Below are 25912 nucleotides of genomic sequence, written 5' to 3'. Positions count from 1 at the left end.
TATTTTTGAGATTTTTCATATTATATTCTCCTTATGACAAGTACCCCTAAAAAAGACTGAGAATGGGTTGTCGCAGTATGTAACTACCATTCCAAGTTTCACAGGCTGCACTACATTTAATAACAAGGAATCATGTCATGTGCTTTTGACCGATTGATAAGCGAGTGCTGGTTTATTATTTTGAAAAGTTTGAAAATCTTGTGACAAAGACTTTTCCGACATAGAGTCTACCTTAAATAGAATATTTTTAAAGAATTGATCTTCATCTGAAAGAACTTAGTTTAGGTTCCAAATATGTATGAAAAAAATTCAATTTTCTCCATATATACCTGGATACCAATAATTCGTTTAAACGAAATGTATTTGTTGATTAATTTTCAATTAGAAAATGCATAACGGGTACCTCCTTTAACATTTCCTGAAACATTATTTGAGACTTGATAATTTTCCTTTTATAGTATGATTAACTTTAATGGTAAGGTTTCGTAGGTGAATACACGTCATTTTAAGAATTCTAAGACATTGTTGTACATTGTAAGCATTTTCAATTACTTTTCAATTAATTTTCATGAGCGGGGAATAGGACTAATTATCATCTTTTTAAAAAACAAAACCGCACCTTTAAATAACACTAAACAATATGGCTAAATTTAGTAATTATTTAAAAGATAATACTGTCAAATTACACCACGTTTTGAACAACAGGTCCCTGGTATTTAAATAGTAAATGTATAATGCATTTCTTCACGGAATACTTACGCTAAAAGGAAAAAAAAAAAGATGGAGATAACTCTTTAAGTTCTAGATAGATGTTTATTCATGATGCAACGATAGATCTTTCTTTTTGCGTGTCAAATTGTATCAAGGACATTTCTCATTTGTTTAAAAATGTTTCCATCCGGTAAATGAAGATCGGTAGGTAGAATGACTACGAAGTGGTCCAGATAAACCGTTGTTAGGATGTGTGCGGATATAAACAACATCCCCTTGATTGATCTCAACAACGACGACACCTGTTGTGTGTCTGATATTGGTCGCTCCCTGTGCACTACAAAACATAGCTCCGACGGCATTCGAGTTGACAACAATTTCAGAAGTAAAATATCCACCAGAGGAACAGTACAAAGTCCACGAAAATGTGTAGACCCCGTCCATTGGACAGAAGAAGGTCCCCGTGTGGCGATTGTAGTTTCCACCGACGTTTGTTATTACGTTGTCGAATATGATTGTTTGGTGATGTCCTAGGCTGTCTTCATCATGTGACAAATAGGAGTAAAAAGCCACACCGCCTGTACGAAAATTAAAAAAAAATATTCATGATAAAAAAAATATGATTTTAATAAATTGCTCAAAATTTTTTTTACACTTTTGCCAAAAAAAAATTAAGACTTGTTTCTCGAAGCACACCTGTAACAGATTTCCTGATAGGTTTATCGTTCTTGAAGTGAAACAGGAGTTTCTGGCAACAATTTCCAAGGCTAAAGTGTTTACGGGATATCTTCAAATCTGATTTTGAATACGATAAATGCATATTTTGTCCAGTATTTTTTTCTCCAGTGGTATTTTTGTTTGCAGAGGAATGAATAAATCCTTCACTTTCGTTTTGCTTTTTCATATCCACAGAAATGTCTGTCTTTGTCATTCCAACATTTTTAAGGATATCATTTTCAAGAATCAAACGTTTGATGACCACTTCTTGGTCTCTGTTAATTCGTTCTTGTACTTGTAGTCTATGCTCTAAATCAATCAGTTTTCTTTGCAAATTAGAGAGAAATACATTGTTACTATCCCAGCTATTGGCCCTGATTGTAGAACACACCGACAACAAGAAGATTGCAATGGAAAACATGTTCAGTCATTCAGAAGATTACTGCACCTTATCAGAAAAGACAGCAGATTATATACATATGCCATTGCATTAAACCACCACCTTAAACTCACATTATGATAAGAAATACCGACTAAGAACTAATGTTGATTCAAGAATGTTGACCATTGTACTTTTTTAAATTCTTATTCGAAAGAGGGATTAAGATTTTTAATTCTTCTTTGAAGTAAAAGGCAGTAAAGAGTTATCATTGTCTTTAAACACCAGACGAGAAAATCAATTAAGAAAATTAAAAAAGGTTAATGCAGCACCACATTGGATCCAATCTATACCTAATACAAGGAAGTTACTGTGACCTTTCTGTAAGACTTTTTATGAATATAGTGAGGGGTCGTCTACAGAACTGATAGTATTCCTTTCCTACGGTACTGCATGGTATAATACCTTTCCGGATCTCGTACAATTCCTTAAATTTAGACCTCCTTGTAATCGATTTTTTTTTATAACCGAATATTCTTGTATTGATTTCAGAGAATTTCAATTTATATCTTTCACATAATTGAACAACGGGTGTAAAGTGTTTTTAAATTTGGATCATGTGTCTCCAATATTCTACCCGTCACAGTAAGAGTGCCACAAGGGTCAATTTTGGGCCCTCAATTATTTTTATTGTACATAAATGACCTTCCATTTCATATAAACACTTCAAATATTGATATGTTTGCTGATGATGTTACTCTGTATTCTAATAATCATAATGAAAGATGTTTAGAAAATGCACCAAATTCAGATCTTTGTGAAATTGAGAAATGGTGTGCTTAAAATCAAATGGTTTTAAATGTAGATAAAACAAAATATATGTTAAGGGGAACACAAAAATTAAATCAAAATTAGATAATCCAAATTTACAACTTTATGCCTCAGACAAAACAATTGAAATAGTTGAAACTAAAAAAAGTTCTTGTTGTACATATTGATGATAAATTACAGTATGCAAATCATATTGATTTGGTTTGTAAAATAGTAAATTATAAGGTATTTACTCTTCGAAGGATTAGGGAAAATTTCTCCCTCTACATACTAGAAAACTATATTACAATGGTTATATTTTACCATCTATTAACTATTGTTTGACTATCTGGGGTAATGCCTCCAAGAAGGACATGGACAGACTATTTAAATTACACAAAAGGGCAGCAAAGATTATTCTTGACGCAAGTCCCGATTCATCTTCTAAACCACTGTTTGAGAAACTTAATGGTTAACAGTTTATAAGCTAGTTGATCTATACAAATACACATTATTATACAAAATTTTCTGTGGAACGACTCCCAAGTATCTTTGTAATTTATTTTAATTTCATTCTTTAACTTCTTGAAACCTGCGATCTGAAAGTAATTATGATCTAAGATTGCCAAAATTTCTTACAATCTTATTCAAGACCTTTTTTCAGTATTCAGTATTCAGGTGTACATCTATGGAATAAACTTCCCCAACACATTAGACTCTTAAGCGCAATGTAAAAATTTACATCACCAGCTGTCGCACAATTACTTGAGCAGAATAACATTTCGATAAAGTGGCTTTTAACTAGGCCTTGGTTGTCCTTTGGATAAATATTGCCTAACATCCATGGTACCATGTAAGGAAATGCTTCTTCTTGTGGGAATAGTTGATCAATATCTACAATAAAAATTATGATGACAATATTTAATACATTCTTATATAGAAATTATTTCAAGATATTTCTAAGAAATATCTTGAAATTGAATTATGTTTTATTTTTTCTCATAGTACTAGATCTATTAGAATTTAGTTTGAAAGTGTATTACATGTAGTTTATTCTAAATACCTTGAATTCCGCACACAGGACAGGGTTCTTCCCTTCATAAAATACCCCAACCACTTTCCTTACTCTCCTTCACTTGAAAGGCCCTATCTTCTGTAAGCTTCTCCCTGCTCAAATGGCAAAGACTAGTATTATCTTTCAAAAAACATGTAGCTATTTGTAGGTACATGAAATATGAAGAAATCAGTTATTTTACTCATAACCTAATTACTGTTTCTTTAAATTTTTACAGACTGAGATATTTAATATGAAAGTATTAAATAAAATTCAAATGATGCATCTCACTGTATAAATTTTTTTTTTTTTACACATCTTGCACTCAGTAAAGTCTCTCGATTCTCTCCAAATTACGATGAAAAGTTCAGCCAAAATAATCACGAACTGAGTCTGTCATTGTCACAGTCTGTACACATGGTACATGTGATTCGAAGACTGACAAAAAAATCAACAAACTAGACTTTTTCATTAGTTTCAATCATAAAACATCTATTTTTTACTTACATTTATGATCCCATACTGTTTAATTCACTCCTTTTCTTTAATTAAAACACAAACACCATCTACTAATACGATGGTATATTTAGGACACGCAAATATTTTTTCTTAAATACCATAAAAAAATTATCTTGTGAAATTTTATACAAGAATTTGATCAAAGAACTTATTATATTATGTCGCTTTCACAAGATAATATCTCGTTTTCACAAGATAATTATGTTTTCACAAGATGATATCTCGTTTTCACAAGGTATTATCTCGTTTTCACAAGATAATTTATCTCGTTTTCACGAGATATTATGTCGTTTTCACAAGATAATATCTCGTTTTCACAAGATAATATCTCGTTTTCACAAGATATTATGTCGTTTTCACAAGATATCTCGTTTTCACAAGATAATATGTCGTTTTCACAAGATAATATCTCGTTTTCACAAGACAATATGTCGTTTTCATAAGATAATATCTCGTTTTCACAAGATAATAAGTCGTTTTCATTAGATGATATCTTGTTTTCACAAGATAATTATGTCGTTTTCACAAGATATTTTTTTTTCTGGTATTTAAAAAAAAATAATTGCGTGTCCTAAATATACCACCGTATACTAAGGTATCAAAGCATATTTTCTGTCACTACGGGATGCTCAATTGAGTCGCTAAATGTAGAACCAAACCGGAACGGAGATACGGAATTCCGAATTGTTTGTTTTTTTCAAAGACGATTTTCTCCAAAACCTGCGCGCGCGGGTGACGTTAAACATAGTTTTAATTTTAAACAGCCTTAAGAAAAAGAATCAGCTCAAACTTGTCATTTTGCTCTATTCATTAACCTTCATGACAAAAAGTGAATTTAAACATCCATGACGTTTCTTCAGCATCGAAAAGCTTCTCGTATTTTTCGTCTAATTGTTTTGTGTCTTCTTACAGTACATATCCGTTACAATTGTTAAACTTATCAAAAGTGTTACTCCCTTCTGATTAAAGAGGTTTATATTTTTAGAAACTTCTTCAAAATAAAGCTGGGATGCAAATCCTTCCACTAGAATTTTTAGAATAGTTTACTTTCTTCACGACAGGTTCTTAATTTTAAAGGAAAAAAAATTGAAAGTAATAATGTTTTTGTTTCCCGCTTTTGCAAAAGCGAGGGCACATTAAATCTCATTCGTCCGTCCGTCCGTTACCCTCTCATTCTGTTCGTCTGTCACAAAACTTATACCTTGGTAATATCGTTTGAATGACAAGAGAGTGGACTTTAATATTACGTTTGTACGTTTATAAACTGTGACAAGACTTTTGTAAATACACTATGATTTTTGACAGCTGAATGATAACAGATAGGGCTTTCAAACTAAAAGAACTTTCTAAATACTCTATGATTTTTGTTTCCGTGACCTCAAACCTTGATGTTTGACCTACTTTTCAAAAAATTTGGTTTTCCGCAGAGCTTTTCATTGATTAGAGATAGGGTTTTTATATTCGACATGTTATTACCTATGGCAAAATATATTAGGGTATGCTATGATTTCTGATCCCTTTACTTTCATGTTTGACCTAATTGAAAAAAACCTTTGGAGAAAACATGATTAACGTTCATATTTTACACAATATGCCATAAGAAGTTACATCTTAAACAAGGAAACATCAAAATTTCATCTTGTTTAGTTAAAAATCAAAACTTTTTTGGGGGGGTATCAAGGCATCTATTGTTTTAAACTTGAGATTTTAGAATTTTTATGATCAATGATCAGTTTTTACCTTAATTATTAAGCAACTAAATAGAATCAATTTAGTTTCTGTATTCTTTACTGACAAGGAAATGGTGCAAACATACATTTTAAATTTGATAAAAGCTAATTTTAAAGTGGTTTGAATGAATAATTCTATGTTAACCTTTTAATCAACTGTTCCTTCGTGATGTGCTCGGAATTTTGAAGTGAAAGTTGTGGGTCCTTTGCATAAGACCTTAAAAACCAAAGTCCCATGTCTCAGTAGACGTTGTCACGATAAAGATCCCTCACTGCTAAATGGCCCTGAGTGCCTTGTAAAGGTAAAAGTTTGAAACCTTTCTCCGGTACATGGTCTCTATATGAGTGAATTTTCTTGAATCGGACGTAAAACAACAAAGAATCATTCAATCAATCAATCATTTATCAAATGGTTTCATTTTTATAATTTCATTCAAAAGACAAAAAGTTTTTAAATTCATATGATATATATACATGTTATCTATTTGCAAAAACTATTTTGTTGGAGTGGTATTTGTGAATGAGTCCAAAAATAAAATCAAAGATTAACTTTATAAAGAGACGGGTGTATGTACTTCCGATACCTTTAAACCCAATCAAAACTACACTTGTTTAATTTGATACTTTTATAAGTACTTTAACATGTTCATATGTTAATTTGTTCAAATCCTTTCTCGTTTAAAACTTCATTCTGTATTTTCTGTATTTCCTTATTTGACACAAAATACATGTATATTGCTTAGGTCCTTAGAAAAAGGGCAGATATGAGGAAATACTTTAAAGTAGGTCTTAAAATCATTTACACATGTCTCATTAATTTTTTTTTGCGGAAGTAAATATAAGAAAAGTGGCCAATGTTAGGTTCTAATGCATTTCTTTGGGTGCGTCAGTTGTCATATATTTTGACGTTTAAAAATCTTTTTTATAGCGTTTTCCATCAATAATTTTTAAGCCGCTGTCTTTGTACCACAACCTAACCTTTACAGTGGGTTTGGGCCTCTAGCAGATATGACTGGCTAAAAGGGATTGCTTCCTCTTGTGGGTCACCTGAGTCTACCATTCATTTTGTTGCTAGGAGGCCATGTTTTTGAACTCTTCACATTATGTAATCGTTCCCGAATTTATGAGATTGATATCTAAACGGTATTTTTTCTTTTGAACCTTTAAAACAACCCTTCGTTAAAAGAGTGAAACCATGGATGTTTGGAAACAACTATGGTTTAATATATATCTGTTCGTGATCTTTGCTACCTTGACTGACTCTTGTCCTCTTTCGTGTAAATGCCTGCCATCATGTTACTGCACTGGGACTTCTGTGGACTGCAGAGATAAGAGAATTTCGGTCGTTACATCGAACTTCCCCAAGGACACATGTACTCTGTACGTTTTTAAAACAAAATTGAATTGTACATGTAATACATTTAATCTTTTCAATATTCGCTGGAAAGAAATTTACAGATATGTAATATTTCGTGTCTATTTTTTTTTTATTTGTTTATTTTTTTTTCTTTTTATTGTTTAGTGAGCTATCGATTAACGCTATAAAAGTTATAAGCAATACATCATTCATAGGAATTGAGAAGATACAGTCACTGTGAGTAATAGAGATATCTGCCGTCGAAAAAATGTAATTGTTGCTTGCTAAAAATGATACATTTATAATATAATAAAGTGTATTCTTTATATTGTACATGTTTTCGTTTCAGAAACATAGATTTCAACGGAATAAATTTGATTGAAAATGGAGCATTTGATAGACTTACCGGCCTCAGAAAATTGTAATGTTTGAATGTTTAAAGGGGTTGATAAAGATAATTTTTAATTAAGTGCAATCACTTGGTAAGGGGTAATCGTGAATTAGCGCTACACATATTCTAGCGGTATTCTTTCATAAGCGCATAATTTTTTCGCGCCAAAGTTGCTAAAACCCTCTTTATTTCGAAAACAAATATTCAAATTAAAAAGTGCACTTGCATGATATCAATAAAATATGTATATTTTGTAAATACTTATTACTCATCGATTCAGACTTCTTTGTAGATCTCTTAAAGTAAACATGATTACCATCATAGATGACAAATTATTTCGGGGACTATATAGCCTGGAGACATTGTAAGTAGTTATAAAAAAACACTGTACATGTATGCTTTTTTTTTATTTAAGCAACTAATTTTATGGTTTTAAATAAAATATTTGTTGTTTTACTCAGGAACCTAGAATCAAACTGGATAAGCAGTATCAATAGAAATGCATTCTCCGATTTGATTAGCTTGGTCGGACTGTAAGTATTAACTAAACCGATGTATTATTAAATGGCTATGAACAGAACACTTTGTTCCCTTCGTACGGGGGTCGACTGGTATTTTATTGCGTAAAAAATACAATAGACTACTTTATTTTTTAACCATATATAACTTGCATTGACTAAACTGTACATGCCAGGTTTAGGGGGAATCTGCCGTCCAGGTATTTGTAAGGGTCCGTCTCAAAATACGGGACGGACATTTACTTTAATTAGGATTACTAGTACATAGGAAATTGCAAATTTTTCGCACTTAACAGCGAATTATATAAATACTACTGTAGGCGTTTTGCTCAAACTATAATATGTGATAATAAATACTATATTGTACATTATGTGCAAGGAACACAAAATGCTATGGTATTGTTTCCAAAATGGACCATCTTAAAATGCCAAAAATCAAAGATTTTTTTTCCAGATTTATAGAGTACTGCTAAATATGACAATACAAATGATTTATGCAATATGATAGTATAAAAATTAAGGGAGAAATTCTCAAATCAATATGTTTATAATTTCAAGAGCATATATTTATTACTTTTTCTATTATAACATTTATATAACCCCTTATGGAGAGAATAATCATAGCATTTATGCCTGCTTTTCTATCCAATTCAACGAATAAAATATATATTTTTTATTATTAAACATCTTCTGTAAGAGCTTCAATTTATTATAACGTCAAAAACACAATGTTACGACTTAAAATCTACCTATCAATTGAAAAATTGTTTAAAAATCAGTTACATTAAATTGTAATTAAATTCTCTAACCAGTAATTTCTTAATTTTGTCAGTTTTTTTTAATTAAGTGAAAAAATTGCTTTAAAACAGTAAATACGCTTCATTTTACTATAATGTGCGAAATACTGCGCAATGGAAACTCAAGTCGGCCCCCCTTGAGATACCTTTTTATTTGAAATATTGAAACTGACAACTTAAACCCTGTTCATAAACGTAAGTTGAATAAATTTAACTGCATACACATTATAAAGTCTTTAACTTTTTTATATATAAAATCTAAGATGGTTTCAAGATGGTCTTTATCCTAAATATTAGAAAAAATATCACATTGAAACATTATCCTATATGAGTTGTTTCTAGTTCCTGTTACATTTCAGGAGTGTTTTACATGCCGATTATATGTTTAAAATAATTATTTTTAATATCTGTTGTTTTAAAGCAATCTAAGAGGTAACAAAATTACTGTCTTCACCAGAGAAATGTTTGTCCATAACTGGAGTTTATCATACCTGTAAGTAAAATTTATCTGAATCGGTCTTTCATTTCCTGAATTGAAATGGAGAACCTTACAATTCATACAGAAAAAAATTTCCTGCAAAAATTAATTTAAATTTAATTAAAACCAAATCAGCGAAACATTATTGATTCTGTAAACTTGCTTTGCAAAATTTTTATTTCAATTTCTACATAGTTTTCTTGCAAGAATTAAAGTTATAAAAGCATTTCAATGACAAGAATGCACCATTTTCTTCCCATATATTTTAACCATTCGACTTCCCTCATAAATATAAGTATCCTCCTGAAAACTGTTCTGAATAATCAAAATATTTAATATGCATATTTCACTTTACAACTGCAGAGAATAAACTATTCTTTTTTAATATTTTTTAAAAGATTCATTGACAAAAATCCTTTACATTGCAACTGTACCCTCGATGACTTCTTGAATTTCACATACGGGAGAAAAATACTAATAGACGATGAAACAGTATGTAGAACTCCATCACAGTTAACAGGAGTACGCTTGAGAAATTTTAACATTCCTTCCTGCCACCCCAAATTAAAGGGATTTACGGAATGTGAACATAGTAAGGACGTTTTTTATTCTGATAAAGCTTACGTAACTAAATGGAATAATTATTTGTGTTTGTATAATTCTGCTTTATAAATTAAGTTTAGTTTATTGAAGTCAAGAGACATATATCTCACAGACAATATTTGCAATAATACATTTTCAAAACACATACATGTGTATCATGATGAAAAAACATCAATATGTACAAAACATATAAATCTATTTATTAGTTATAAAAGACAATGTTATTGATGCACTAGCTGATTGCAAAAACATGTTTCTAGATTACACATTTGTTATACATTCTGATTACTGTACCAATTGGAAGACACTTAGTCTTCAGGAGTAGTAAGTTTTAATGTATTTTTAATAAATACACGTGTAATACACTTTGGAAATGAGGAGAGAAGCCTTGTTTTCGGAGAGTGAAAAATCAAGCAAAATTTATATCATTGAAAGAAATTTAATGGAATGTAAAATGAAGAAATCTTTCGAAGAATAAACGAAAAAGGGGGCATTTGAACGGCTTTGAATTGCTTAATCCATGCCACACGTTTAGTTTCCTTTAAAAAGCTAAAGCATTTGTGCATTGTAAGAAGAACTCACTTTGGTAAGTACAAGTATGCATTCTTCCTTTAAATACGCTTGCAAATACAATTATTGATTTTACTCTCTTTGTGATTTACAAAACTCTGGATAAAGACAATATCGATGTACTTGCAATATGAGGTGTATTAAGAATCAACTAAACTAATGTTATGAACTCTTAAGAAATCTATGATTTAAGGTGGAACCTATGCAGGAAAAGTCTTTGTCAAACTTTTCAAAATAATAAATAAGCACTCGCTTATCAATCAGTCAAAAGCACATGGCATGTTTCCTTGTTATTAAATGTAGTGCAGCCTGTGAAACATGGGATGGTAATTACATACTGCGACTACACATTTTCAGTAATTTTTAGGGGTACTTGTCATAAAGAGAATATGAAAAATCTCAAAAATACTTATTTAAACATTGTCTTCTGTCGACTTTATTAACTGAACAGTATTAAACAGTATTTCTCACCAAAAAATTCTCTTTTTATTCCGCTGACATAAAAGATTAGTCCACATTTAGGAAAAGATAGGCGAATGAACTCTATTTTTTTAGTCAATTTTCACCCTAAATTTGTCAATATTTTTAAGAAGCCTTTGTCAGAATGTTTTCATTCTTTCATATTATGAAGAACATGCCAAAACGATTACAAAAAGAGAGTAAAGTATTTACCTTTCCCCTCAAATTAACGAGAAATCGGTTATTTACTGATGTTCCTTTTCTTGACCTTTTTGCACTTACACAGGATTTAATAAATAAATGACTTTTTGGGGTTACTTTCAGATTTACAATGTTAATATTTATCTAAAATTGATCATATTTGATGAAAAATTTTAATTAAACAACAACCACATTAATTAAAAATAATTAATACATAGTTAACAAAAAACTATGAAAAGGCATGCATTTCATGATAGACATCAAACAATTATACACAATATTCAGCACATTTTTGACTCAAGACACACATTTATCAAGATATCAATGATGCTCTTTAGTTGGCAAATGAAGATTTAATTTTTAGGATTTTTGCATTCCCTCAAAATAGCTGCATACCATTTACAAGTTATCACAATGTAATTTCATTAAATGACAAAGTCTTGGGTTTGTACACTTTAGGTCAAGATCTATAGTAAATGAAAGTTCCTACAGATTCCTCTAATTTGAGAAATTTATGTTTCATTTAGCTTTATGATTAAAAATATATAAATTGATTACAGGTATTAAGAGTATTTTAGCATGATTTTAAAATGAATTCCATGAATTTCAAAATGCTTTACTAGTATTTACTACAATTTCTATTGAATCTGTAAAGTACGGGAAAAAGTAACATTAAATTGATTATGACGTCATAATGGTTCTAGCACAGGCTAAACACATGATGTCATACGACGTAGGTTCTACGTTAAATCTTGTAAAGGGATAACCTGTCTATGACTACAAGAAAAAAGAAACGCAAAATTGAAGAATAAACTCATTGATGTAATTGTGTTTTAATTGTAATAGGAAAGTTTTCGATCATTTTATATTATAATTGACTGGAACAAATTCTATCGACACCATTAAACCTGAGCAAAATTTAATTTGTTTTGAATTAATATCTGTAGAAAAGTTCATTTACATACATACAAACATTTGTCAAAGTCCGGTCGTGATTTTTTTTCAACTGCAATCCTTATTTAATATAAATATATAATGATACCTCTGTAGAAAAATGACAGGTTTATGGAAATATGTTGAAGTTCTCCAACCCATCAAACAGATATAATCATCCCATCTAACAGGAAGTAAAAGGAGGATGATTACGAAAATAGACTTATGTGATAGTAACAAATTAAAGTATTTCTTTTGATTGTACTTATATAAGGCACTTGTTTATTGTTCCATTACTTAAAATTATTGACCAATGGTTTAGGTGTTATTGATAATTATCAACATTATTTATAACATGTTTTCCATAATTATTACTTTTAGGCTTTATACCAATTCGGATTACGAAGTTTACCTAATCAAAACATTGTACTCGTGGACGATGTGGCTGGTCAAAAAGGATTGATCACTTTTTAGACTCACAATTTTACCATTGTAGTTTCCAGGGGCCTGTGTTTTGTTGTGATTTGTTTGAAATTTTCATTGTATTTCTGAGATCCCAACCAGTTAGTTTTTATTTATGTTTTGCAGAATTTTTTAGCATTTAATTGATTGATTGCAGGAATGTTGTTTTGTGCCTCATTCCAGAATTTTTCAGTAATGGAGAGATCACTGAAAATGATTCTTTGATAAAAAAAGGGAGATATTACTTTTTCGAAGCAGCTTATGTTTTATTTATATTCTGTAGTAAGTTGTTCTATTTCAATTGATTGATGCTCTCTTTCGTGTGAATGCCTGAGGTACGTTTTTCTTTACATTCATTGATTTTTTCATAGAAGCTTTAAAGCATACACAAAAAGTAAACACAGAAGACTAGAAATAAATATTCTTTCCTGCGATCATCATAGATGAATTTTATAAGTATTTAATATTTAATTCTTTTTAAAAGGTGCCTACGAGGATGTTTGTTGTAACATCAGTAACATCCTTTATTTCTTCAGTGCGCAAAAGTACCACCGCAGTATCATATACATGTAGGTAGTCATATTCACAAAAGAGGTCAACAGTCAATAAAAAAAGCAAAGATCAGTTAAGATTATAAATAAAACATAAGCTAACTCAAAAGTCATGACTCATTTTTTCAAAGAATGTTTGTATTTAAAAAATCCAAAATTATGTAATAGTAAAAACAATGAACAGGTTTCAATTTTATAAAATTTTAATTATAAATTTGACGATAACAAATTCTGCTAAAGAACAAAAACATGGACTCCTTGAAATAGATATGGTACTATATGCCTCGTTAATGTAAATGATCTTTTCCGATGAGTCACGCATTGTATACTGATCGTAATGAAAAATCGGTAGAGGTTAGAGAAAATGGACTAAAAGGAATAAAGTTTCACCAGAAGACAACATGTCCAAAAAATTATTTTTACACTAGCTCCGAAACAATCTGAGGTATAACGTTAAAACTTTTACAATTCATAAAATATATCATCGTTTATAACATGAATATGAGTTTGAGATATGTATGTTTGTTGCAAATAAGATTTAAGTTAGGTTATAAGAATTTCAATAACTAATTAAATATTAAAAGTACTTATTAAAAATGAAATGATTTTGAATTATCTTCTTAACTGATCTCCACAACGACGACATCAGTTGTGTGTCTAATGTCTTCCGCCCTAAAACATTACAATACAAAGCTCCAACAACATTCAGATATTTGAACTAACATATTAACATTCGAAAATTTAAAATCATTTTAGAAATTTTAATTGTTAAGTGTTACACAGACCCATTACGTTTTTGATTGTGTAAAATTTGAAACTAAATTAATTGTTCAGTACTTATTTTGAGGGGCAGAAAAAAACAACATATTTTCATGCGCAGCCATTCCGCCAAAAATAAAGTGTCCGATTGACTTTACCTAGCCTACCATTCCCGCTTTTTTTGTATAATAATGAGAAGGAGAAGGAAATATATAAGTTTATAATCTTTTAAATCCCTTACAACTGAACAAATAAGGCATATAAGCAAATATACTTTAAACATCTTCTAGTCATAAACCTGACAAGAATCTCTCTATTAAGATTATTGTACATGTGATGCAATGCACCTTTAGCTAAGCATTTTTTTATCAGCATGCCTCCTTGAGAAATGTATACGGATTAGTTACCATCAGCCGTCTGCTGCTTAGCCATTTTATCGTTTGCAATGTTCTTTGTAATATTTTTTAGGTTTAAAATCCTGTCACAGTATACTGAATACATTAACGTAAAGATAAAATCGGGATAAATTATATTCTGACGGATTGTGTCGACGATTTAATGTGAGACGTACAAAATATCCTTCACAATGATTTCAGATCACTGAAATAAAGATTACCGGCTATCCGCTGCGTTGAATATAAGCATTATAAAGGTATTTGAAGAGTCTATAGAGAAATTGCAAACTACAAGATGTTTTCCTAATGTTATGGCGCTCTCACCTCAAGGATTTTAGGCGGATTTGTAAACTGTGAATCGTAAAACAGGTATATTTTCTTTAATTGTGGCAAAAGACTTTCGATCTTAGTTACAAATATATCTGAAAAAAATGTATATCTAGCTAAAATTAAGTATATGTATGAAAAAAATGTAGCTGAATTAAATTATAAATTACTGAATTGCATATTGAATAATAATCTAAATGTAAGTAAATGGAACAAAGATGTAGAACCTTATTGTGAATATTGTATGGTTGTTGAAGACAATGAACATCTCTTGTACAAGTGTAAACTCTGTAAAAATATATGGAAAAAAATTAGTTTATTTTTGGGTTTTGAAGTCACATGGAAAATACTTGTACTAGGTTTTTACAACGAAATCAATTCAAAAACAACGAGATTGAATAATTTATTGTCATTTATATGTTTTAACATCTATAAATATAAAATGAAATGTAGATTTGAAAAAGAAAATATGTATACAGAAATTCTTCGAAATAAGATAAAAAATTGTTTCTGTCTACAAAACGCAATTCTTAGGAAGGCACATGTAATTAATGATAATTTATATCTAGAGATAGGCAATTTCTTGTGATTTTGAGGTTCAAATAGATATGCAATGTATGTATTATGCTTTTGTGTACAATGAATTATTTATGTACCATATTTTAATAAAAGAGAGAGAAAAAAAAAGTTAATTAAAGTAGTCAAGCAAACAATAACAATTTGTTCAGAGCCCTGAGAAAACACTTGAAATCTAGGTAGTTTGTAAAATATAATCACGAGTACAAGTATCTGAAAATGATTTTTACTTCAATTATCAACGGTCTTGTATAAAGTCATCATTTCGTAAGTTCTATGGTCAATACAACGACCTTGTCAGCAAATACAATTTACATGTATCATTAAGTCAAATGCTGACTGACTTTTTCATACTTATTGTTAGACCATTATTTATACATTGAAATGATGATGGATTTTTTCCGTTATTTCCCGATCATGACAAGGAGCACACGGCGGGTGTGACCGGTCAACAGGGGCAGCTCACTCCTCCATGGCACCTGATCCCACCTCTGATGTTTTTGGAGGTCCGTGCTTGCTCTGCTCCTATTTTGTATTGTTTTTATGGATTTTGATATTGAATATACTGTTCGTTATCTCTGTATCCTTCTTCAATTTATAAAATAAAATTCTAATAATGAATAAAATACCGGTAGGTTGTTAACTGTTTCGTTATCGTGTTTATATATAGGTTATTATTTTTTTTTTTACATATATTTAAACATATAGTATAACTGCAACCACGTAATACTGTAGCTAATATTGGACATATATCTAGTAATAAAGGGTGACAAGACTTTTTGCTATCTATATAGTCATTGGGCAATTTCAATCTTAAATGAACAATTTTCATGAAATAATATAATTCTTGATGTAACGCACAATTTGATTGAATAAAATGATATATAGTTTATACTGTATAATCTGTACTGCCTTCGCCATAATGGCGTTAATAAAGCCTAGAGTCAGTACTGGGCTTTTGAATTACGGCTGCCATCACACTGATGTCCAAAAATTACACTGTAGGCCAAATAAATACAAAAGGGCTACATGCAACAAAATGTGATATATACATGAATATTCATTTATGCAAAGACAACTAGGCATCCTCACTCTCTCAAATTGCTATGACTCCTTAATTTTAAGATTTACGCATAAGTACATAAGTCAAAATCAATTACATATTTTTATTAAAAAAAGACACAATAAAAACTTGCTAAAACAAATGAAAAAAAAGTTGTAATGCTCAAAAAATTATGAAATACACCAGTTAAAATAATAAGTATTTCAAATTATTTTTTAGAAGCAAAAGAATATTGAATCTGATACTGACATGGATTTAACGAGCTGAATCATGCACGAAAAACGATATTTGTGATGAATTTTATCCTGTTGTTGCAGCATTGAGTCGAGTGAAACATAAACGATATGGAACCATTCAATAGGGAATGTACAACACCCTGGTATGGTCAAAGTAAGTTTTCAACTTTTCCTTTTATTTTATTTCATTTGATAACTTTGCAAAAAATATGTTATATCATTATGAAACATTAATTCAAAAGTAGCAAACATTTTATGCAATCAATAGAGCATTAAAATCAGTAATTATTTTTTGCTTATCTAGGGTTTAATAAAGGAGAACTCGTTCTTAAACGACATCGATCTCGACAAGAGAAATACAAGGAAAGAGGTGTGTATTTATATATAATTCAAACGTTCCTTGAGGCTCGCACTCTCTTATTCTCTCTCTCTCTCTCTCTCTCTCTCTCTCTCTCTCTCTCTCTCTCTCTCAAACTGCACTGGACACCTTTTCGACAAAATTACCTAATATATTTCGCTATACATACGCAACCTTTTTCATTATTTATGCATTTTACAAATTCAAATGAGTTATTCCTTATGTTTAGAGCGCAAAAGAGCAAAACTTTTTTTGAAAATAAGATGCTTTTGAAATAATAAAAATATGCGTTTACCTTTTGAAAATATGTTAATATAATATTCTTTTTTAAAACATTCCATACTTGATATGATAACCATCAAAACTATGGGTTACTTTCATTGTTACTGATTTTTGGTTTGCATAATGTGTTTGGCAATAAAAACTTTTATAGATAATTAAGGACATTTTATTTCTTACAGAAAGAAATAAACAAGTTTTACGGGGATGGTTCCCTGATGATCTAGTGTTTGTTGAAATGTCTTCCTTTCAATCTATTGTCAAGAAAGTGAGAGAGAATCAGATACGCATTTTAATGGGATCGCACAACACGGGAAAAACCGCAACCATGCGAGATATTGCCCTCTTACTTCAAAACGATTACGAAGTAATATCTGTGTCAGATCCGATAGATATAATAAATTTTGGATATCACGATGATGTTCAACTCTTCAACCCTTGATAACTTCTTAAACAAGTTGACCATTGATAGAAAAGATATGGAGAGATTAGATTACTTAGATTCAAGCATCGAATATGCTCTTGGCGAAAAATCCCAACTAATCATGACATGTGACAAGGAAACCTATCATCTTATGAAATCAAATGGTTTTGTTTTCCATGCTGAGTCTGTAGTTGATTTAGACAGTGAAGAGTATCAAATAAACCTGAAGGGAAGAGAACGAATTCTTGTAAAGCATCTCGAAGACCAAACAAAATCAAGAGTTATCTCAGAAAATCTGACTCAAAATATTGAACATTATCCAGTTTTGTGTCATCTTTTCAGCAGAATAGATCGACTTCAAGATTTTCATTCCATGTTCTTTCAACATTGGCGAGAATGTATCTCGTATATGTTAGATTCAATGAAAAGAGAATGCAGTTTACAGTATGCCATTCTTGTTTTATGTGTACTGAGTAAACATGGATTATTGCCAGAAAAAGTTAGAAGAATTGGTGAATGAAAAATTTCAATTTTTTCTTGATATCAATGTCAGCCAAACAGTATACTTTAAAGAAGTTGAAAAGATACTATCTGAACTATTGGGGAAGTTTGTAGTGATTAATGACAATTCTGCCTATGTAATAATCCATACCATACTTGCAGAAGAAATAATACTTCACTATGGACGCGACTTCCCTGCCATGCTCTTATCAAACATGAGCTATTGCTTTATACAAAGATGGCTAGAAATGCGAATAGATTGGACTAAAAACTATGAAACGTTAGACAGTCCTATCTCTGTTATAGACAACAACAGTTGCAATGCAGTTTGGAGTCGCGTGTCGTAAAGCATAGAAAGGGGCGACCTGCATACTGTATTTAAGAGCATGTTGTTATGCAATAAGGCAATTCTTGAAAAGTTCATGCTTTTACTTGAAAAGAAATCTTTCGAAAAATCAAGAATATTTTCCTGTCACCTCAATCCTTTTTTCCAAAGATTGTTCCTGGTGCATTTCACGGACATCAATCATGGTATCAATCTAAAGAGTCATATCAAAAGATATTCCTGACAGCATCACGTGACATTACAGAAGACATGTTACTTGCTGATCGAACGAGGGAATATAAGGAATGGACTCAGAAAGTTCGCATTATCTCTTGGGTTATCTATCATGGTCACACTGATATTTTAGAATACATTTTGAAGGTTGCCAAAGAAAATCGTGTGGATACCAGGGAAGCTCTATTCATGGGAACTTCAACCCCTGAGACAGAAAAAGAAGCAAGCAGATTACTGGTTCTTGCATGTTATGGAGGCAATGAAAAAATTGTGAAGCTTCAGCTTTCAAATGTGAAAGCTGAAAATGTTAATCAACATTCAAAGCGATATTGTACCTCTGATATTTATCATGGAGATACTCCTTTAACTGCTGCTTGTCGACGTGGACACTTCTCGGTGGTTAAACATTTAGTGGAGGCCGTCAATCAAGTCAATGCTTTCAATGAGTCTCCTTTACGCGCAACGTTAGAATCTAAGAATCTTGTACTGATCAAATTTCTTCTGGAGAGAAAATCATCCCTAAGTAAATCTAAATTGATACATTCAAAAGAACAACCAAATATAAATTTGCTCGATTTGTTTATAGAAAATGGAAAATCAGACGTTGGGAATCTAATGCAGATGGCGTCAAAACCTGGTAATTTAACCTCTGTCAAGTATCTTCTGAATAGCTTGACATATAATGATCAACAACATAAATTTAAAACTACATCTTCACTGATTGCTATCAAACATGGCCATCAAGAGGTGGTTAAAGCTTTAATGGAAGTTGTGCAGGTTCAGATGGTACTTCAGCGCTTAATGTTGCTGTAAATGAAGGAAACCTTGACATCGCAAGCGATCTTATTAGGCAATTCAAAATATGCAAAAACATGGAATCACGAAGCGTCAATCAAGTCAATGCTTTCAATGAGTCTCCTTTACGCGCAACGTTAGAATCTAAGAATCTTGTACTGATCAAATTTCTTCTGGAGAGAAAATCATCCCTAAGTAAATCTAAATTGATACATTCAAAAGAACAACCAAATATAAATTTGCTCGATTTGTTTATAGAAAATTGAAAATCAGACGTTGGGAATCTAATGCAGATGGCGTCAAAATCTGATAATTTAACCTCTGTCAAGTATCTTCTGAATAGCTTGACATATAATGATCAACAACATAAATTTAAAACTACATCTTCATTGATTGCTATCAAACATGGCCATCAAGAGGTGGTTAAAGCTTTAATGGAAGTTGGTGCAGGTTCAGATGGTACTTCAGCGCTTAATGTTGCTGTAAATGAAGGAAACCTTGACATCGCAAGCGATCTTATTAGGCAATTCAAAATATGCAAAAACATGGAATCAGACTTAAAGCCACTTGTCCACGCTGCTAAATCAGGCAATTCTACAATTTTGAAAGAGTTGCTAATTACCTGTCCAAAGGTAAAATGTAAATATTTAGCTAAAAAATTTCTCTCCTTGACGTTATTTCAAAAGGTTATGTCAAACTTGCGATTTTGATGATTAAGCATGGAACAAACGTCAACAAAGAAGGTTATTGCAGATGAACTCCATTATATGCCGCATTGGAACATGATATCTTTGCAGTTGTGCTCGCTCTGATCTGTGCGGGAGCAAAATGTAATGTGCAAGTAAATAAATACAAGTATTTCCCACTCTATATAGCATCAAAGAATGGTCACCTTGAAGTCGTCAAATTGTTAATTAAAGCGGGAGCAAACTGAAAAATGAACACGGAGAAAGTTTTACATCTCTAATGATAGCAGTTTTGGAAAACAAACCTGAAATTGCAAGATGTTTGGTCGATGCTGAGAATTCGAAAGAAAACTTAAGTGGAAACTATCATCTTTTTGAAATTTTGAAAAGTTTTGAACGCGCAGATTTTCATCTGAACGTGTTTGACGACATTGTACATGTACCAAAAAGAAAATATGGTCTTCTTGTTTGGATAGAAGGAGAAATGATGGAACATATCATTAGTAAAGACGTACGACATCTCCGTTATATATTAGACCTTGGCACTAAGCCAAATAATATGCTAGTTATATATATGATGATTCTCGAGATAAAACTTGGAAGCAATCATTTTTATCCATCCTTATAGATAAATGGCTCATAGCAACACAGAGAATTAAAAAGATTGAATTATTAGTCGAAAGAGGAGCTAAATTTAATGTCAATGATCTTCGTTATTACCCAGGTTGTCAGTGTGATTCCTCTTTCCCAGATGTGATGAATGAAGTTCGATGCCACATCAGAAGAAATTCGATTTAACCAAATGTACAGAAGTATAATGAATATCCAGAAATTAGAAAAGCTTCATCTCTTTGACATAGTCTTTGTAGAAAAAAAATCAGTACACTGGAACTCGAATATATAATAGATTCATATAGCATTAAATCGCTTGCATGTAATTGTGTGCTTGTAATACCCATTCAACCATTACATTATAATATGGTGAGGGTGCAACCGTTAAGGCAAGTGCAGATACTTATTTAGGTTCAATTTAGAACGGGCTCGTTAAACTGCATGTGAAATTTGGTGCGTTTAAACTTTATGTCACATGGCGTCGAATGTATGTCGAATTACCAAACCAAAGCCTGAAAACTGCCGATTTAAATGAAAATCCGTGTTACTGACATATTTTTCAATATATTTACATTTCCAATAAATTTCCCATATGTTTCTTTACAAAATAAAATGCAGTTAATTTTCCCATGAACTACATCACATATGTACCACGAATAAGCATTAATATCTCCATTGTTACGTCACAAAACCGCACTTGGCGTCAAAAAAATATAGTGCGCACTGTCTTGCTTTAAAAATGACAGTTGAATGACCTAAATTTATGACAAGGCATCAGAAAAATGATGTAAATATAAGAAATGAATTTAAAATTTTTGAAGATTCATGAGGTATATGAACTACATGTACAACGCTTCACACCGGCATATTTATCATGAAGCGCTAACGCGCTTCATGAAACATTCCGGCGTGAAGCGTCGTAGTTCATAACCTCATTAATTTTTCTTGTCTTCTTTGCCCTCTTTGTTATCTCACCTGAGCCGTAGGCTTAAGTTAGCTTTTCTGATCAAAATTTGTCCGTTGTCTGTCGTCGTCGTAGTCGTCGTTGTTGTCGTTGGCGTTGTTGTAAACTTTTTACATTTTCATATTTTTCTCAAGAACCACTCCACCAATTTCAACCAAACTTGCTACAAATTACCTTTGGGTAATGAGGATTGAATGTTGTTCAAATGAAGGGCCATGCCATCATTCAAGGGATACAGTTGTAATTGTGAATTAATGAAAAATAATGTCATTTTTTAAAAAATCTTCTTCTCAAAAACCACTGGGCCAGGAAATATGAAAATCAAGTGGAATCATCCTCAGGTAGTTAACATTCAAGTTTGTTCAAATCGTGACCCCCGGGGGTAGGGTTGAACCATAGCTTTTACTCAAAAAAATTTTATGGGCAAAATTAATTTAGAAAATTTATAAAAATACCTACATCTAACTTCAAACATGTCTCATGTGACTTGATTCTGGCCTTACGCATGTGTCAAAATTTAATTCGAATAAGCTTCGCTAAGCGTTCACACGGATTTAATGCAAAGTACTTAAATGCACATTTAACTACTCTGAAATAAACCTATTCGCATTAAATGCTCCAGGTGGACGCACTTCAAATTAAATTTGCAGTAATTTACGTTTAATTCGAATTAATCTCTCCGTGTGAGCAGGTTATAAGATGCGATGTATAAGTCACGTCTAAAGTGTCATGTTCATGTCCACGTTACTACAAAACTCGACGTTGTTTTTTTTGCTTTTTATTTATCTAGGTAAATGTTTATAGATAAAATTTAACATTTATAAAGATATAAGCATTAAAAGTTGATGAAAACTTTCCATTCGTTTATTAAATGTTTTATAGCATTTGTAATTAGTTTGATATTCGTATGTGTAGCATAGCTTTACATTCTTTTTAGTACCTAAATTTATACTTATTCACAAATACATTATGAAAAAGTGCTCTGTGCATGCTTAAGACACATGATTTTCAAACATAATTAAGACTTTTAATCTTCTTAATTCTGAAATCAGGTAATAATAACACATTTTAACTATTCATTAGCATCAATTGCATTATTTCGATTATTGCAAGTGAGTTTTAATTCATTATTTCTTGCTTAACGTCCGTCTCAAGAATTTTCTCACCAAAGAATAAATCGCCAGTGGAATGCTAAAAAACGTTTACTTATACATGTACTCGGCACTCAGAGCAATTTAGCAGTGAGGGATCTTTTTTGTACGTACACTTACTGGGACACAGTTTATAAAGTTTTATCTGAAGAACCGGTCCTTGTCCCGCAGTAGATTCCAACCCCATCACTCCTTACTCTAACCACTTCGCCACGCGGGAGACGATTTGTGCTTTTGATGTAGGATCCGTCATTGTCTAGATTCTGGTCCATACAAATAATTTTACAGAAGCTTAACCGATACTTGCCAATTTAAATCATATGAAAAGTTAAGATTGAAACAGACAAACAGACGGACAGACATACGGACGTAGAACAAAATATGCTCAGAAGAGTTCATTTGAGCTCTTAGCTCAGGGGAGCTAAGGAAAAAAATAAGATTTTTCATACGATTTATTTATTAAAAATATGAATGCATTATCTTCACAATTCTAATGTATGAACAAGCAAATTGCGCTAAAATATGTTCGGAATAATTTGTTATCATGTACATGTAGACAAAACATGAAATGATGCAAAAGACCATGAAAAATTCAAACAAAATCCAATTCAGAGAAGTGACAACAATATAGAGCTATAGAGGGAAAAAACTTTACGTGAAAATAAGAAAAAAAAGATCCATAAAGGTTGCCAAAGAGCATAAATATTTTATTATTTAATGTTAAAACAAAAAAATGCAGTTAAAATAAAAGTATTGTTTTTAATTGCCCTCCTTCCTATCCGACTGGATGCCCCCCCCCCCCCCCAACCACCACCACCACCGCCATTAAAGTTGACGATCATCACCGGATATCTTGATACCGTGAAAGCAAAAGAAGCTACGCAAGACAAACATAACATATTATGAAAACAAAAGAGTAATAACTTACAGGTACATATATGTACAACGGCTCTATGTAGGCTTACCGAGTATATTTGATAAAAGTTTGTTAAAACCTGTTGAAAAACAGGGTTTTTTGGATACTATTAAGTCTTGAAATCAATCTCCGAAAACAAATTTATTCCCTGATGAAAAAAAAAAAGATTAAACATTTTTAACTAATTAAAAAATCCCTCAATGTCCCCCTTTAGCTCACTATAAAATCTTTCCCAATCCTTCTCTACTAATGTGACCAAATATTTAATCCCGTACAAAATTTTCTCCTCCCAAGTTAATCTACTAAAATAATTTTTGAAATATAACGATTCAAAATCACGCTTTTTGCCAATTCGGTCGATCATAAAGCCAGACGTTCGGCAAACCGCAGAAGCAATTTCATTATTAAAGAAATTCAGTGCCTCTAACACTTCTTGAACAAATGGAATTTCTTCGGCCACTTTCTTAAAAAACGACAAGATCGTGTTCTTAAAAAGTTCCACTGAGAGCCCTACTAACTTGTTGAAGAAAGGATGATTGATAATTCTTTCAGCAAGAGATCCAGCTCTGATAAAGTTTCTTGATATTCCGAGAGAGGGGAAGAGAACACTCTCAATGAAGTACTCTTCTCCCAGATGAAGGGCGTGTATCACTGTGTTGTTGCATTGCCAACTAAAAGCATTTGTTTCTCTGATTGAAGCTCCTGCAAAAGATATTAAATAGGTCATATATTGATGCTAACAATGTCAGTACTGTTCATGGAATATACTTCTTTCAAGCAAAACAATATGAAATATTTAATAAGATCCAGTATTACAGTAAGATTCGTTTGCAACAAGGTGAAATAACAATGTAATAATATATTAAATCAACCTCAATGACAAGGCAAATATTATGTGCCTTATGTTATATATATACATAAATACCTTCCGAAATGCAGCAAGCTGATAACATGCCAACCAGCAAAAGAACAAAACCATTAAATGTCTTCATTTTTGTGTTTTCAGCTAAATAAAACGACAAAACTAGAAAAATTAATTTGAAATAACCAGATGCGGTGTTAAATTCAGGAGGAAATCTTGATACTCATATAAAAGATTTTTTTTCTATTTCTTTTCTCATTGTATTAGATAATATTTAGATAAATAAAGTGTAATGAATGTAAAGTAATGTGCCTTACCTTAAAATTATAGAAGAATCTAAGAACCTCTAGGTGTTGTACGGAATGAAAAAACTAGCAACTTTGAATCTCATGATTATGACTTGCATGTATTTTTAGACTGTCTGTGTGGAGGAAATCCAGTTTCCAGCAGAAAGCTATTTATAGCCCATTCAACAAAAAACTCTGACGAGAATAAACATTATTTAATCGACAGGAAGATTCAAAAGCGTAGTTAGTCAATAGAGAAAAAAATTTAAATCGTCCATTTATAATCTATTAACTATAGAGGCTGCCGAGACGTTCATTATTGTAATATATGAAAAATAATATACAACCCTGTGTTTAAAAAAAATGACTTTATTCAAATATATATAGACAAAGTTCTGGAGGATCTGACATCTATGAAACACTTTGTTGATTAGTCGTACATTTATAATGAATTGTCTGTTAAGTATTAGTTCTCTATATCCGTTATAAGCGATCATTGTCAAATAAATGATTTCAAACAAAGGATATCAATATTTTGAATGAATTTGAACTCAATTTTTAGTGCTTATAATTATACCAGGTGAACTACTTTTTTATCTATATACATTTATTTACATTTGCTGATGTCTTTCCTGATAAAACAATGTTAATAAAACTGAAATTCAATTTTCGATGTCATGCAGTTGGTCATATAATAAGATTTTCTTGCGTATTGAAAGCAAACTGCACGAGCAAATTGGAAAGTTCCCATTGTGACGTCACATGACGTCGCAGTAGCCTTAAGTTGCATCTCAAAATCAAAGTCTAAATAATGCCTTTATTTCATTGTGTAACATGAATAAAAAAATAAAAAATATAAATATAAGAAATAGAATTTCATTATTTAGAGTTTCAATGGGGTATGACATGAAGTCGGGCGTTA

General features: G+C 31.3%; 3 protein-coding genes across 4 annotated transcripts; 1 reads left to right on the top strand and 2 right to left on the bottom strand.

Annotated features, from left to right (window-relative positions):
• Window positions 1-879: 879 nt before the first annotated feature.
• LOC134273081 (uncharacterized) lies at window positions 880-1858 on the bottom strand. Its single transcript, XM_062755257.1, has 2 exons — window positions 1408-1858; window positions 880-1289 (listed from the first exon to the last, which is right to left on the bottom strand). The coding sequence occupies exons 1-2, from the start codon at window positions 1847-1849 to the stop codon at window positions 883-885; spliced, it is 849 nt and encodes a 282-aa protein (XP_062611241.1). The 5' UTR covers window positions 1850-1858; the 3' UTR covers window positions 880-882.
• Window positions 1859-6816: 4958 nt separating this feature from the next.
• LOC134273078 (slit homolog 2 protein-like) lies at window positions 6817-12905 on the top strand. 2 transcript variants are annotated; one of them, XM_062755255.1, is made up of 8 exons: window positions 6817-7300; window positions 7443-7514; window positions 7627-7698; window positions 7961-8032; window positions 8130-8201; window positions 9405-9476; window positions 9860-10053; window positions 12609-12905. In XM_062755255.1, exons 1-8 carry the CDS (start codon window positions 7116-7118, stop codon window positions 12641-12643), a joined length of 774 nt encoding a protein of 257 aa, XP_062611239.1. In that variant the 5' UTR covers window positions 6817-7115; the 3' UTR covers window positions 12644-12905. The 2 variants fall into 2 exon arrangements, with proteins under 2 accessions (XP_062611239.1, XP_062611238.1); XM_062755254.1 differs by lacking the exon at window positions 12609-12905 and having other exon boundaries at window positions 9860-10162.
• Window positions 12906-23737: 10832 nt separating this feature from the next.
• Window positions 23738-24846, bottom strand: LOC134273079 (uncharacterized). The gene is made up of 2 exons (XM_062755256.1): window positions 24767-24846; window positions 23738-24543 (listed from the first exon to the last, which is right to left on the bottom strand). The coding sequence occupies exons 1-2, from the start codon at window positions 24831-24833 to the stop codon at window positions 24023-24025; spliced, it is 588 nt and encodes a 195-aa protein (XP_062611240.1). The 5' UTR covers window positions 24834-24846; the 3' UTR covers window positions 23738-24022.
• Window positions 24847-25912: the final 1066 nt, after the last annotated feature.

The sequence above is a fragment of the Saccostrea cucullata genome, unplaced genomic scaffold (genome assembly GCF_032062105.1).
Source record: "Saccostrea cucullata isolate Sc308-1 unplaced genomic scaffold, CSIRO_AGI_Scuc_v1 ctg1156, whole genome shotgun sequence".
NCBI lineage: Eukaryota > Metazoa > Mollusca > Bivalvia > Ostreida > Ostreidae > Saccostrea > Saccostrea cuccullata.
The sequence above is the reverse complement of the archived record's forward strand: the minus strand, read 5'-3'. Positions and strand labels throughout refer to the sequence as shown.

Bases quoted from the DNA above. Each gene is read 5' to 3' on its own strand.
- LOC134273081 (XM_062755257.1), bottom strand. From the start codon at position 1,849: ATGTTTTCCATTGCAATCTTCTTGTTGTCGGTGTGTTCTACAATCAGG. The intron at 1,290-1,407 runs GTGTGCTTCGAG...ATTTTCGTACAG, and splicing joins TATCAGGAAATCTGTTACAG to GCGGTGTGGCTTTTTACTCC.
- LOC134273078 (XM_062755254.1), top strand. From the start codon at position 7,116: ATGGATGTTTGGAAACAACTATGGTTTAATATATATCTGTTCGTGATC. The intron at 7,301-7,442 runs GTACGTTTTTAA...TTTATTGTTTAG, and splicing joins CCCAAGGACACATGTACTCT to TGAGCTATCGATTAACGCTA. The intron at 7,699-7,960 runs GTAATGTTTGAA...ACTTCTTTGTAG, and splicing joins CTTACCGGCCTCAGAAAATT to ATCTCTTAAAGTAAACATGA.
- LOC134273079 (XM_062755256.1), bottom strand. From the start codon at position 24,833: ATGAAGACATTTAATGGTTTTGTTCTTTTGCTGGTTGGCATGTTATCA. The intron at 24,544-24,766 runs GTATTTATGTAT...TATCTTTTGCAG, and splicing joins AGCTTGCTGCATTTCGGAAG to GAGCTTCAATCAGAGAAACA.